The sequence below is a fragment of the Melopsittacus undulatus genome, chromosome 14 (assembly GCF_012275295.1).
Source record: "Melopsittacus undulatus isolate bMelUnd1 chromosome 14, bMelUnd1.mat.Z, whole genome shotgun sequence".
Lineage (NCBI taxonomy): Eukaryota > Metazoa > Chordata > Aves > Psittaciformes > Psittaculidae > Melopsittacus > Melopsittacus undulatus.
In genome coordinates this window covers 3,481,612-3,497,089 of record NC_047540.1, presented here as the reverse complement: position 1 = coordinate 3,497,089, position 15,478 = coordinate 3,481,612, and the positions used below count along the sequence as shown (strand labels likewise).

The 15,478-nt window shown below is 50.1% G+C and overlaps 1 protein-coding gene across 4 annotated transcripts in view; it reads right to left on the bottom strand.

The window, feature by feature from the left end:
* PHACTR4 (phosphatase and actin regulator 4) overlaps positions 1–15,478 on the bottom strand; it is a 48,656-nt gene that overhangs the window by 12,939 nt on the left and 20,239 nt on the right. Inside the window, exon 1 of one of the 4 annotated variants that reach the window (XM_031053978.2) lies at positions 5,198–5,550. The exons of 2 other annotated variants lie outside the window; for them this stretch is intronic. In XM_031053978.2, the coding sequence (XP_030909838.2) occupies positions 5,198–5,243 (46 nt within the window). In that variant the 5' untranslated portion in view covers positions 5,244–5,550. Of the gene's footprint in view, positions 1–5,197; positions 5,551–15,478 lie in introns of those variants that run through there. One more of the 4 variants, XM_005140620.3, reaches the window with a different exon arrangement.

Genomic DNA, 15,478 nt, shown 5'->3' with positions numbered 1-15,478 from the left:
CAACAGCTACACAGGAAAGCAACACAATACAGGCCTGCGCTCCACCCACTGCACTCCAGGTCTCCGGAGATCAACACAAGGAGGACATGGAGGTGGAAGGGACACGCATCAAACCCAAGCAGCTTGATGCAACCAAGAGAGCTCAGGAAGAACGAGCTTGTGAAGCAGAGCACAAAGCACTGGGGCTGTGGGTTCTGCCCTGATGGGACAAGAGCAAACACAATCAGAATCTAGCAGTGCCTGCAAAGATGTGTATCATGTATTAACCTAAGCAAAGCCCTGCTTCATGGGCTTAAGTTTACAGAGCAAGAATCCTCTGGGATCAGCACCACTGAAGCCAGCAGCACCCAAGCTGTGTAGCAGAACTCCATGGAAACAGAGTCCATAGAGAACAGAGCCTGGAGGCTCCTCCAGCCCCACGCTGCAGTGCTGCCAAACACCCCGACACAAACTGCACTTGTGCAGCTGCAGGTTTCCAGCCTCCCAGTTAAAGGTTGTGGGGTTTTCAGGCCTCCTGGGATCACAGGAGCCCTCTCCGTCAGCTGCAGCCCAGCCTGGACGACACGCCTTGCAGAACAGACAATACCCCACAGGCACCGTGGGAAGCTGAGCCAAGAATCCCGTCTCCTGAGGCTAAGAGATTGGGAAAGGAATTTTAGGGGAAAGCCATTCTGCACATAGGACAAAGAGGGAATGAGGTGTCTGTTATATAGCCTAGAAACAGCCACCAAGGATACAAACCCAGACCCACCGACTGCTGTCAAGATGGGGAGAGCAGGGAAAGCCAGGAAAGAATGGGTTGTTTGATGGAGCTCTACCTGCAGACCCTGCTTTCTCAGTCTGAGCACAAACGAAATGGAACATCACTGAGTAAGAGGGAAGACCACAGCAGCACCACAATGGAAACAAAGAGGAGGATCTAGAGCACATGTGAGAAGCACAGCCTTTAGCCAAATGGTAGAGGAAGAGGAAAGGCAGAGCAGAACTCCTTTACCAAGAGGCAAGGAAGTTCCACTGTGACAACCAGCAGAAAAGAGGCTAATTGTTCAGCCTATACCTTAATAGGTTGCTAATAATATACTTCCTAGGGATATTTGCCTATACCCAATTTCAGCCTATGCCCTAACTGCACAACCCCTCCTTCCAGCTCAGGATGGGTTTCTCACCTCTCACTTTCAGGACTCCAGGTTTGGTGGTGGTTAATGGGGGTTTTCTGTTCTGGATGCTTTCTACACTGTACTTTCTACAGAGCCTAGAACATGAGCCCTGGAGCTGTACACACCACTTCCAAGCAGCATTCACTCTGCTCAATACAGCATTCCCAAAGCTAACGGCCGGTGGGACCGCTCACCAGGCACTGAATGTGGGTCCCAAAGCACTTCCCTCACCTTCCATGGAGCCATGAGAGCGCTGGAAGCACTCAGAGCAAGCTCCCTTCCCTGACTTGCTCTTGGGAATGTGCTTTCTGCCACCCAAGATGTCAAAGGGCTGCAGTAAGCAAAGTTAGTTATTAAAGGAAAACTCAAGCATCTAGTCCCAGGTTAATGAATGGAGCCATCCACTCATAGGCTCGTGCTGTGCATCAGGGCTTGTCCAACATGAGAACGCTCAGTTTTGCTGGTATACAGTCAGTTCTATGTCTAAAACCAGCCACACATGAGACAAGCACACCATACACCCCTCTGTAGCATAAGCCCATGATCCAGATCATCTTCACCATCCCTTCTGTTAGTAAAGGATGTGAACGGCCACTGAGCAACAGAGAGAAGCTGTGGCTACCCCATCCCTGGCAGTGCTCAAGGCCGGGTTGGACACAAGGGCTTGGAGCAGCTGCTCCATGGGAAGGGGTCCCTCTCCATGGCAGGGGTTGGAGCTGGAGGAGCTTTAAGGTCCCTTCCAACCCAGACCACTCTGGGACTCAATCATTCCATGAAAGCCATTTCCCTCCTCACTACGGGATTCATTCTGTCCAGCTCTGCAGCACAGGAGAGCCTGCAATGCCCTTTCTTTTACCATCTGGAATTCCCACATGGACATAGACATTGAAAACAGTCTGTTCTGATGCAATGATGAATTACATTTAGTGCTCATCGGTGGGTGGAGCAGCAGCTGAAGGTGCTTCACTGATCTGGATTTTAAACCACCTCATTGTTCCATGATTGTTCACACTGGATAGTGCTCCTACTCCCTGGAAAAGGGCCTCCCCTTCCATTCCCAGTACATTTCCAGCTCCAATTTCTATGCCACGCTGCAGAGAGGACACTTCTTGTCCAAGCTGCAGAGGGACCCTCACCCAGGTGGATCTCTGCGCCTCCTCGTTCTGCTCTACAAGGTACAGGATGGGCCTTGGGTTGCTTTGCATTGCAAGGCAGAAACTCTTCCTTTCCCAAGCCATGCACTGGGAAACGAGGAAGGAACCACAGCACAGTGCTCAGGGAAAGAAAAGGGACAAGAAAAGAGGAACTGGGCTTCAAGTGAAGGGTAAGAAGCATCAGGAAGCTGATGCCCTCACATGGTACTTGCACAGCACCAGGGCTGTTTACCTGCATGGCAAGTCTATGTGCACCTTCACTGTGGTGCCAGGCAGGAAAACCCATCTCAAACTTATGATAAAGGTTAAATGAGATCTCAGAGAAGAGAAACCGTTTCAGTGGAAGAAGGTCACTCTGTCCATGGTCACACCATGGTCCGAAGGAGGAAAAGCCATGACATGAGCAATAGTTAAGCCCCATTCTGTACAGCAGCATATTACCAGCCTAGAAAAAGGCAGAGCAGAGACTTCAAATACCAATATAAGAGACAAAAAGCACTTCCTTCACCAAGGATCCTCTCTCATAGGGAAGATACCTGCAGCAGTCCATGAAACCAGCTGCATCTAGTGCAGGTCACTGCAGAATTAGTCCCGGTACATTTCTTAAGTCATTTCAGCCTGGGCCACACACCGTCAAAAGCCAACATGGCTTTGGAGAAGCTTTATTGTAAGTGGCACACCATTTCATAAGCTGAACAATGACTTCAAGAGCCAAGCGAGAGACCCTCACAAAGCATCAAAGAGTTGCATCCCAGATGCTGACAATTCATATTATATTGCTCTATGCCTGGGAGGGAAACCACTGATTCCCAGTGTTCCTGGAGGAAACAGCACAATCCTTTCAGGATGAAGGGTCAGTGTGCCCCAGGCCTGGGCTGCAGACTGAAGCTGTTGGAGGACTGGGAACATGCTGCTTTCATCCCTGAAGTCTCCCTGCAGACATCCAAGAGCTGCTGGAGCAGACGTGAGCTCCAGAAGAGGCATCTCCCCACAAATGGTGCTACAGCAGGTTCCAGCCCTTCACAGAGATGTGAGACCTGCTCATTCCTATCTTCAGCAAGAGACATCCCCACAAAGGAAATGAGAAAGGAGCAGGATTTGGCTTTGTAACCAGACTTGCACAGAGCTTAAGCCAGATTCTTTCTAGCTGCAAATCATAGTTCATCCACAGCCTGAACCATCCCTTATCGCAGTAGCTACTCCAGGATTCCCACAAATCCCAGGAGTTTCTGTCCATGAGGAGCTCACTGGGCAGCTGTCCCATCACCTCAAGGCTCATATCCAGACCCAACTGCAGCAATGCTATGGGGTAAAAGGCAATGTAAGTGCTTAGCTGAGGGCTAAAGAGTACTCACACTGGGCACACCAGTGCCAAAGCAGCAACACTTCTGCTTAATCCTTTATTATAATATCCTTATATACCCTAAGTTACACACGCTCCCATCAAGTTCTGCTATCACACAAGCCCAGAAGGTGCAGTAGGAAGTTGAGAACGGGGCTGCTCATCACCCACAGAGCATCACCCAACCTTCAGAAGCACCTTCTGCAGTACAGCCTGGACCTGAGGCTACAGCAGGACCAACTGAGCCTGTGCGGGCTGACAAGGGACTGCAACAACCCTCCCGTTGCCAAAACAGTGGTGATGCACAGGCTGATTCCACTCCCCCCTCCGGCTTTGTTGTGCTGGGCAGAGCAGGTAAGAATCAAAAAAGTCCAACTCACAAAGCAAATACTCTTTTAAGGGCTGGTAAGGTTAAAGCATCCAAAATAAAGCACTTGAGGAGCTTCTTGTAACAGGTTTAACGTGTGTTTCCTGAGCGGTCCAGGAGAGATACGAATCCGGACCTTAGAGCAGTAACAGGCTGCGGTCACCAAAGAGCCCCCAACAGCCCCAGCCCTCACCTTCCCTGTGTTTTGCAGGTTTCCAATCACCACAGAGCATCCTGCCAAAGTCAAGTCAAGAATCATCCCTTCAAGCTCACAATTTACTCAGTAGAAACTCTAAAGCTGTGCCTTGAGGAAAGACTTCAGGCAGCAAAGGAGCAGTTGAGGAACAGCAGCTCTGAAGGTCTCCAGCAAATGACAATGTCATCACCCGGTGAGCATCCCCCTTTTAAAGTCACCACCATCTCTGGTGCTCTCCATGTGCAAACATTGAGTGTTCCTCTACACATCAGACAATTCCACTTTATAGATGAGAGTCAGCACCTCAGCCCAGACAGCACACTGCTATGAGACACAAGGGAACAAGTGAAGTCCCCTCTTCTAGTCAGTGCATCCTGGTCCCAGTGTTGGGAAGAGCATCTGAGACAGAGACCAGGAAATAACAGCTCTCCACAGTGTTCTGGTGGTAGTGCCACTCCAAGGATGTAAAGCAAGGCTCTGTTTGCTACAGCCTGGCAGTTACTCAAGCACCTTGCAGAGCAGAGAGAGGAAACAAGCAGGAAGATGACTACAAGCCCCTTCTGTCCCCAGAGCTACTATTGCTGCCCAAAAGCTGGGTGACATTACACACAAGGAGGCAATTCCACGCAGCTTTGGTCTGGGAACACTACCAGGGCTGGCTCCTACCCCACTCAGGGGACTTTTACCACCATCCAAGCACTTTGCAAAGCTGATGTCCTCTGCAAGACAGAGTCTATCCCGAAACCCAGCAGCTCGGAGCCTGCCTCAAGATCAGACCATGTTGCACGGTGACTGCATGTGACATGAGTAAGAGAAAGGAAGGAAATGGGAGCTATTGCTCTGGTTTCTCCTCGCAGCTCCCGAGCCGGGCGCAGGTTACACAAGCCCCACATTCCACTCCTCCCAACTCCTCCGTTCCACCTGCAATCCTACCGCAGCCCCGCAGTTCCCTCCACGTCTCCCTTGCCCTCCATTACTCACCGAAGGCAGCTGGATTGACCGGTCTCGAGAAGTGCGGCTGCCCCATGAGCTCCCTTCCGAAGCAGCTCCCCAGGAGGAGGTGGGAGGAAGAGAGGGGGAAAGAGTCGCCCCTGAGAGAGCACCAGAGTCCTTTAAAGTGATAAATCCACCCTCTGGGCTAGGAAAGAGTGAGGCTGCTGCCAACTCTCAGGCAATGGGGTCCGGTGGTTGAGCGCTGGTCCCGTTCTCCCCATAGCCCATGGCCGGGCACTTGATTCTCATAAATAGGCGTCCGTGCCAGCTCCCTTCTCGCAGGAATGCCTGTCATTCCAGAGCCGAGCTGGCTAGGGCTGAAGCTCAGGAAGGGGAGGAGACAACCAGCCACGCTCCAGCCACTTAGCTGCATAATCCAAATCATCAACACCCCTCGCTCCTGCTTGCATCAAGTTTAGCAAGAAGAGAGAAAACGCTGGGAGTGGGCAGAGAGGGAGACCGCTGGGTTTGCTCAAGGAAGCGCCTGGAGAAACCAGGCACACCAATACATGGAGGGCTTTCACCTCCCAATGGGGAGAAGGAGGGGAATTGTGTACCTGAGCCTCCAAAATACACAGAGCAAGGAGGTCATGAATGGGAACGCATGGTGCTCTAACTGTTGTAGAGCCTGAGTAAAGGGCATTACAATGAGTGCTTGAGCTGATATGCATCTAGCCAGAGGTATAATGAAAATACAATTTCAAAGCCATTCCTCTCTTCCCTGGAGTTACCAGGAAGAAGGTAGGAGCAGGGATGTAAATGTAAATCTCATCTGATTTACATTTAAACAGCGGAAGAGTTTATCTTATGTGTGTGTGTGTGAGCTCTCCCTGGTTCAGGTAACAAATACCCCCTCACCATCTGCATCACAAGAACAAAGACCTCCAGAGTTTCAATATATCCACTTGGGTTCTTTTCTATCAAGTTCTGTGTTAGGAATTCACTGACTCTACTGATCATTCCCAACACAGAGGAATGGGAAAACTTAACATCCAGAAGCTTTATCTTGGGGGGGGGGGAAGGAAAACCAGTTTTCAATGGCAGCATCCCACCAGTGACTACTCAGGACCCTGAACCCATCCAGCACATCCAGGTTTGCTCTCTCCCACTTAGGACAAAGAAACTTTAAACACATCCAGGGATGAAGCAGCCACAGCTTCTCTGTTCAACCCATTCCAGAGTCCCAGCACCCTCCCAGGGAAGAACTTCATCCTAAAAACCTCATCTAAATCCATTCCTCTCTCCCAAACCACAGCCATAAAACCCCAGGAGGAAGCAGTCAAGACCCAAGAGGAAGCAGGACATCTCTGCACCTTCTCCCCCTCACCAGCACCCGCTTTCCTCATCCCCACGGGAAGCAAGAGCCCAGTGGCAGGAGCAGGTGGAGCAACAAGAGATGAGCAGACAGGAGGAGGTGGAGGGGCAAATAGCACTGCCCTCCCTCGCACCACACGTACGGACATTCCTGAGAGCCTTGCTCTTCTTGGCCTCCCACCACCAGCCATGGCTCCGCTGGGAAGAGGAGCCTGTTTCTGCCTGTGGTCAGCCACAGCAGTGAGTCTTCCAAGTACTCCTGACTTTCATTGTGGGCAATTAACACCCTGACACAGGCGTGCTCCACCTCATTGAAGACTCTTTTGCTTTGGAACAAAGGAAAAGCCATTTTAAAGCCACTGAAGTGTGCTGCCATCTGGCAAAGGCACACAAAGTTGGGAGGTAAGAGGCTGGGCAACTTCTCCAAGTCTGTAAATCAGCTGTCCAGCTTGGAAAGAGGTCTGGAAAAAGTATCCCTGCATCTGGGAATGCTGTAGAATGCTAAACACTGCATCCAGGCTTGCCTTACTGCCAAGGAGATAAAAGCCATTGCATTTGATACTGCATTGGCTGCGAATGAAGAGTGCGCAAGCTCAAAGGAGAGATGCCACACGGCAGGTTGTTAAAACACAACAGCACAGTCACACACCTTGATTCCTTATTCCTACCTGAGTAAAACATGAAACATCAGCTTAACTTTACAATCATCACAATGATGACTCGTTTCAAGGTGGACTCTTGGTCAGAAAGAAATGGAATCCCAGCCTGGTTTGGGTTGAAGGGAGCTTACAGCTCCTCCAGCTCCAACCCCTGCCATGGGCAGGGACCCCTTCCACTGGAGCAGCTGCTCCAAGCCCCTGTGTCCAACCTGGCCTTGAGCACTGCCAGGGATGGGGCAGCCACAGCTTCTCTGGGCACCCTGTGCCAGCGCCTCAGCACCCTCACAGGGAACAGCTTCTGCCTAAGAGCTCAGCTCAGTCTCCCCTCGGGCAGGTTCAAGCCATTCCCCTTTCCCTGTACATATTGGTATGTAGGATAAGGGAAAATCCACATTTCAAGCCAGGACAAGGAACAAGTGTCCAAATTCCCATAGGGCCATCTAACTTAGCTGCACAGCAACCAGAGCAGTGCCTTTACTTGTTAGGAACATGTGAAGCTCTTTATGAGGAGAAGCTCAGAATAGCAAAGAGCTTTCTATAAGCAATAGTCCCTTTAACATTTGCTTCTAAAAAGAAAGAAATCCCAGTTATCCATGAAAATCTTACAGGATTTCAGGAGTCAGATGGCTAAAAGGAAACAAGATGACTGCTTATGGGCAGTAAACGCCCAAGAGTGGGGTATATCGCTTTCAAGTTTCACTTCCTCTCCATCCAGCCCAGCATCCCATTAAAAGCTTGCCATTCCCATGTTAATAGTCTGTTTATATGCATTGTAAAAGGAAGTCTTTGGATTGTTTCACTTTAAAATCTAATGAAGCCCATAATAAGCACAGATATTAGCTCCTCTAATAAAGACACTGTTGTTCACATTTCAGTGCACACCGACGTGAAACACCACATTCATCTACCGTGACTCAGACATTTACGTCCCATGATTCAGCCACAGGAACATGAAGAAGGACTCCTGCATTTCCCCATCCGTGCACTTGGAGCTGTCTGTCTGAAACCAGCATTGAGGGCGTTTTCCTGCAGAGCCCATCAGCAGGAGTCAACAGGAGCACCAGGATGTTCCAGGCTCTCCTTGCTGGAGATGCGCCCACCCGAAGCACCAGCATGGGTCCATCTCATGAGGAAGGTGTTTCACCACAATGTTGGCTAGCAATCCTCAGCAGCTTAGGCAGAGCACATAGAATTTGAAATAGAGAGATATTATAGACACGTAACAGCTCTGGCTACCTACAGAAATGATCATTTCTGGGCTCTGCTCCCAACCAGAGCATGTGGAAGAGTTATTAAGAGCAGACCAAGGGGGTTGGAAGGTGGGCAGTCAAAATGAAAGGTCACAAACCAACCCAGTGTGACGCTCTTCCTCTCTCTTCTCCTCCCATGGTGTTCCAAGCCAGCCCGACAGCCAGGGTGGAAATGGAAGATGGTTTATTTAGAAGGCAGCTGGCATCGCATTGTTTAGGTTCTGGACCCTGATGGAACAGCACTGGGTGGGATGAGACACAGGAGTGAGGTAACCACTCCTAAGCCACATGATTTCCTCCGTGCTTCCTGTGACATTTCCAACAGGGAAACTCCTATTTCCCAGAGCATTCCAGTCCCCTTGTTCCCACCAATGAGCACAGTAATAGCAGCTGCTCAGCCTCAGAAAGCAAAGGGGAGTGGATCTAGCACATCAGGGACTGTCTTGGTGCCACCATGCACCAAGTGCTGGGAGTGGAGAAGGTCCTGTTGATGTTGACTGGGATGGAGCACAGCTGGAGGATGAGCATTGGTCTGGACTGAGCAGCATCCTCTGCCACTGAGCTGAGAGCACAGTCAGCCTCACATTTAAGAGGGAATTGCTCCATTGTCACAAAGAGACTTGTGGAGGTCTTGGGGACAAGAGGAGCTTAAGGCCAAACTATCCAGCAGAGGAAGTGCAACTTCCAATGAGAGTAGGGTTTAGCCAGTACCGAAACCGTATCATCTTCAATGCCTCTGCAATGACACCATGTGCCAAGTATTTGCTTGTTTACTGCTGAGGGAATGCTAAGGAATGGAATCCTGACAAAATTAAAGATTTCAGTCCCAACTTGGCTCCCTTGATCCTGGGGGTGATTCATGGCTCTGCCATCTTGAGGCCAGGGAATCTCCAAAGCTGACAAACTACTTTCTGAAGCACCTTGAAGCAGCCTGAAAAGCAACACTGGTCAGAAGCCAAAGGAAGCTCAGATACAGGACACGTTCCAGCAAAGCATCAGCATATTCCCAACAGTGAAGCACTCGGAGGCAGGATCCCCATCTGCCACTTCCAGCTATGTTACTTAGGAGCATATTAAGCAAAAACACAAAGAAAATTACATTCATGATTCCACTGTTTAGGGAAGAAACAGGCCCAGCATTGAGTTTAACTCTTGTTTGACCCTCTCCCGTAGCAAAAACTAAGGTATACAGAGAAGAACCCATAAAACTGACATCTCTTCAGCTTCCCATTGCCAAAGACTGGAGATAAAGGATAAAACAGAGCTTCAGCACAAATCAAAGGTATATCCCTCTCCTATATCACTACCCAGCACATGCTTTTAGGATTGGCATAGCACAAGGATGCTGTTCCCAACTGAACGGCTGCAGTACAGACTAGGGAGACATATGCTCCATGTAAACTACCTTCCTGGACAAACCTAACCCACACAGCTCTACACAGACATTATAGGGGCACAACTGCATCCTATGGCAGAGGCAGGTCCGTCTATGTCACCTATCAAACTGATGGGACAAACTCTGTTAAGAACAACCCTGGAGATTGTAAATTAACAGCAAGAACAAGTAAATATTAAACCTCTAAAATAAGATTAACCAGAAATTAACCCTCAGAGGTACTACTATATTTAAGTCTGGGAGCTAATCTGAAAGTTGTAGGCCAAGGTCTAGAGGCTAACAACCCCGCTCCGATTCATTCAGACATTCAGCATCCCCAGTTTCTCTTCCTACCGCTATCCTCCAAGATGCCGAAGCAGGAAGCTGGAAGCCCCTCTGCCCACATGCAGGCTGAAAAGCAAGGCAAAGATTTCACTGTCAAAGTCTGGTTTGAACACATCACAAACACCCCAGCAAGGACACTCGGCTCATCCTATCTGAAGACAGAACCGCAGCAAAGCAGTTCCGTGTTCCCTCTGCCACTCATTGCAGGTAAGGAATCCCCATTATCCTTCACCCCCTCGAGCTCTTCAGGCTGAAGCTGCATTTCTTGGTGCACAATGCAGGCAGTGCCAGGGCATCCCATCAGCCTGGCCTCGCTTGGCTCTGCCCAGGGAGCAATACAAAAGCGCCTTGGTTTAGCTTCTTGGGAACACCCAACTTCCCAACACACCTGCTCCACTTCCATTCCTGACCAGGCTAGAAGCTCCCTGTTAACACGCAAGGCACAACCTCAGCTTCTGCTCATCCCGAGCTGATAGACTTGGAGGAGAAGCCCAAATTCCCTGCCAGGGATCAGAAATGGAACGCAACTGCACATAGCATTGGCTGAAGGCACCAAAATGCAGCCAGAAAACCCCTTTTTGCACCCGTGCAACTGTAAAACTCACCTAAAATTTGGCATTTGAAAGCACAACTTCAGATTCACACACACAAACAACAGGTTTCAAAGCTTCCTTTCAACCACGCTGTGTTTTTACAAGGCCTTTCTACCCGAGTGAATCTAACAAACAGGTAATTACAGGTTTGACCTCCTTCTCTTGCACAAATATGCCTTTTGAAATAATGTGGATAAGTATTTGCCCAATACCCGAAGACAACTCCAAGAGGAACCATTCCAGTTTATCAACTTTGTGATTCATGTTGATACAAGCCTTATTCTCTATTTAAGGAACGAGATAACACTTAGGAAGTTCATCAAGCCAAATACATTTCATAGATCTATCATGGACCATCCTAAAGCAGCCGATGCAGACACAGTCACACCCAGACCAGAGCCATCAGCAAGACAGTGAGTGAACCTCAACTCTCCAAACACTTACTATTGCTCAACCATTGAGGTGTTTCCAAGCAGCAGCAAGGCTTAAGATTGAAACACAACGAGTAAAAGATTGTCACCAGCATGATTAAAATGATGGCTTTGGGTTGTGAATCATCCCCTTCCTTACCCCTTGTGGGGGAGGGAATTACAGCAGCCCAAAGGAGCTGCCCTAAGCCCCTCAAGTTCCTCCTGAAATCCCAACCCCTGCCCTCCTGCTCCTCCCATGGTCTACCAGCACTAAAAGCTCTTGTGAGAACCACAAGCACCAGGACTCATCCCACAGAACAAGGCACAAAAAGCAGACGTGACAATCACAAAGAGGTACAAGACATCCCAAGACAGGGACCCATCCTACACACCAGGTCCCCAAAGCCAAATGCTGTTTACACATCAAGTTGACTCACGCAAGCTGCAGAGACAATGCCATGGCAATTGTTTACAGTGTCAAGGCCATGTCATATAATGAAAGGAAATGTCAAGAGATGAGATAACACCAACAGTTCAGGAGGCACAACTCATTGGAACCTTGCAAGAGGCTGTTTCTCCCCAAGCTGCTCCTCCTCTTGCAGATGTGACCCTGCACATGTTCCCAGAATCCTCATTGTCGTGGTTTAAGGCAGGAAGAGGTTTGATTTCCTCACCTGCTCGGACACATTGGACAGTGGCAGAGCTATAGGACACCACTATTGCAAGTATGGGAGCTAACAAGCTTACAGACAAGCCAGGGAGGGTTATGTGAGCTGCAGTTTTACCTCCACTTGCAATGCAGATAACCCCCAGTGGGCTAGACACAACCCCTGCCCAGAGCAGCCTTTGTAAGCCTCACACCTACATTAAACACCTGGAGGTAGGGGCTTAGATCAAAGAATCATGTAGATTAGGGGGCTCCATGCTACATCCCATGGCTCCATGAGCTTACAACGTACACTTCCCAATGCTCAATGCTGTTGATGAAGGAGAAAGACCTTAGAAGCAAGTATCAATACAAACTCCCCACCTTGGCATCAACCAAAGAGTTCCCACCTCAAGATCAGGATGCAAGAGTAAGTGGCACCAAAACTCAGGTTAAGAGGTTTACAGCTGGCAGGAAGAATGAGCAAGAGGGGTCCATGTCTATGAAATCATAGACTCATGGAACAGTTTGGGTTGAAGGGACCTGAAAGCTCCTCCAGCTCCAACCCAAGGGACACCTTCTACTGAGAGCAGCTTGCTCCAAGCCCCTGTGTCCAACCTGGCCGTGAACACAGCCCCAGCTTGGTTGGAATGAAGTGATCTGAATTAATATCACAGGGGTCTGTCATCCTATTGGATGTTCCCAGGTGCACAAATAAAGACTCATGGTTCCTGTAAGCATGTTCTTCATGCAGGAGTTACAGTAAGGTTATGTTAGAGCAACCATGTGAAGGGGTGCACCAAATGTAAGGGGTGTAAACATGAACATCAAACCATTTCTCCATGCACTTGAGGTCTGAGCTGGGGGGTTCACTCTTCTGCTGGGTTCCCATCTGAAAAAGGTTCCAAAGGGACTCGACTTGGCAGCGACCACACTGCTGGTCCAGCTCATGGCAAACACGGTGCAGAAGTCAGGCCACTAAAACCTGGAGGTCTGGGGGCTCAACAGGAAAGCAGTCCCATCTGTAATGAACACTGGGGTGACTGAACACATGTTACAGCTTCTGTCCATCCTCCCTCCATGAGCAGTTTGGTTCTTGTGCTTTCCTGCCATGCAAATGATGAGACTGCCTAAAAACCAACTCAAGATTATCCTTTTGTAAACCCCACCACTTACTTTGGTTTAGAACAATTGCTACAGGCTGCAGAATGAGCCTTTCAAACCAGAACGGACTCTGCTCTGCAGAGATGAGGGCCTGGGAACAGTCTCCAGCACAGGAACTCACTCAACAGCAGACTCGTGATGCCAGGAAGCCATGACGAAGGGAAGTCTCCTTTTATACTTGTCCTTGTTCTCCAGTTCTTTTCCTAAACATTTATTTCGGGATGGGCTCCAGGGATCTCTGCTGTGGAGGAGTGAATGGCTTCATAAGGCAACAGGGTGTTCGGTACCAGACTCATTGAACACAAACCCCACTTTTCAAGGGGTGCTCCCAAAATTAACTCCTGCAAGACTGATCAATGCTTGATCCTGAGCAGGAAAGCAAGGAAAAAGCCCTGAACAGACAGATAGGGAGTGTCAAGGGTGCCAGACTGACTACTATAATCCCATTATAGAGTTATCCTGAGCAAGCAGTTTGCTCAATACTGGAGAGATAACAGGATTAACTTCATGTTCGACATCATCTCAGCCTCCTAATTGCAGAATCACTCCTAAGGCCCTCATGTCATTGCTTCAATAGGGGATTCCCAGCACCCCCCACCAGCCCCAGCTTTGAAAGCCCCTTCATTAGCGTCAGCATCTTCAGTTAATTACTTGGAGAGATTTTCCTTTCCTCCCCAAAGCAAAGTGTAACTTAACACTGGCACGGAATGCTTGAGCCAAAGAAACCTCCCCTTCAGGAAGGGACTGTGTTTACTTCCCCAATCACTGCTAATGTCTCCAGGATTTCATGGGAAGATCAAAGAGCTGAGGGGGAAATTCAACATTATGGTTGAATCTTGACACAAATCATGGCAGAGGCTGGTTCTGGTTCTCTCAATGACCAAGGGTCAGCCTCAGACATCTGCTTGCCGGGGATGGCGAGAGGGTGTTGATGGTAGAACCCCAGCCTGGTTTGGGTTGAAGGGACCTTAAAGCTCCTCCAGCTCCAACCCCTGCCACGGGCAGGGACCCCTTCCACTGGAGCAGCTGCTCCAAGCCCCTGTGTCCAACCTGGCCTTGAGCACTGCCAGGGATGGGGCAGCCACAGCTTCTCTGGGCACCCTGTGCCAGCGCCTCAGCACCCTCACAGGGAACAGCTTCTGCCTAAGAGCTCAGCTCAGTCTCCCCTCGGGCAGGTTCAAGCCATTCCCCTTGGCCTGTCCCTACATCCCTTGTCCCAAGCCCCTCTCCAGGTTTCCTGAAGCCCTTTTAGGCACTGGAGCTGCTCTCAGGTCTGCCCTTCAGGAGCCTTCTCTCCAGGCTGCCCCAGCCCAGCTCTCTGTGTCTCTATAGGAGGACAGAGAACAGAGCTACCAGCAGACCCATGCAACAAGGATCACCACTCTGTTATTTCCCTTGCCAAGCCTTGACTCACCATCCACTCGCCTTGGAAACGAGTCCCTGACTGCAGCCGTGCTGGGGAGTAAAGGGAAAACAGGCAAAGCAAACAGCACACAGCCTGTGGGAGAAGCACAGGAACCGCACTGTGTTTGTCTATGGGATTCCTGTATGGAAAGCTATTAAATCCCACCTTTTCGGGCACAGGCGGAGGCACTACCCCCATCAGACCACCCGTGTTATTGGTCCCTAATAATGCAACTGCAGCACAAACCCGAGTCCCCCTCCGGCTGCCAGCATCCTGGGGTGACCCGGCAGCCACAGCCACTGCCTGCCCCCCCAGAATGAGGGGGGAACCCCAGTGCCTTGCTCGCTGCAGAACCGCAGCCATGGCCGCAGCACCGGGTTAAGGGCGAGGGGTCCCCCCCGATCCCCGCATCCCGGCGCTCCCCGGTACACACCGCCCTCTGGTGGCCACAGCGCGGAACTGCAGCCCCGGGAGGGGTTCAGGGCCGGTGTCAGCCTCTTGCCATGACTTCCGAGCATTTGCTTCTGTTCCCATCTTTCGATTCCTTCCAGGGACACCCACATGAAAACAGTTTTCTGGGCTGCAATGGAAGGCACTGAGGAAAGGACCGAGATGCTGCAGGAAAGTCATAGTGTACACAGCTTGATCTTACACAGCCTTAAGACAAGCTCGAACAGCCACAGGGTGTTGGAGGTTGACTTCAGTCCAGCTGGATCAGCCCAACCTGTCACGAAGCCACACCAGATCTCTGGTTTCCTGTTGCACTTCAGTGTTTTAGGAGACAAAAGACACTTTCAGGAAGCAGAGCAAGGCTCCTTTTCCAGGAGAAATGAGAAAGGAAGATGAAGCAGTGACGTTAGCGGTGACAAGAGGCGAGTGTTCACAAGCAGCCCGGTTGGCTCAGCCAGCAGCTCAACTAACACTATTTACAACCCACCTTAATGAGAACATGCATTCAGCCTGAGCCCATCGCTGCTGTGAGAACAAAGGACAACAGGAATAACAAAACCCACCTCATTTCCACTGAAGCCACTTACCTGGGGTTCCAGGCAGGCTCCCCATCACCCCCCAACCCCACTGAAACCAGCCAGTCCTTTGCCAGCACTTC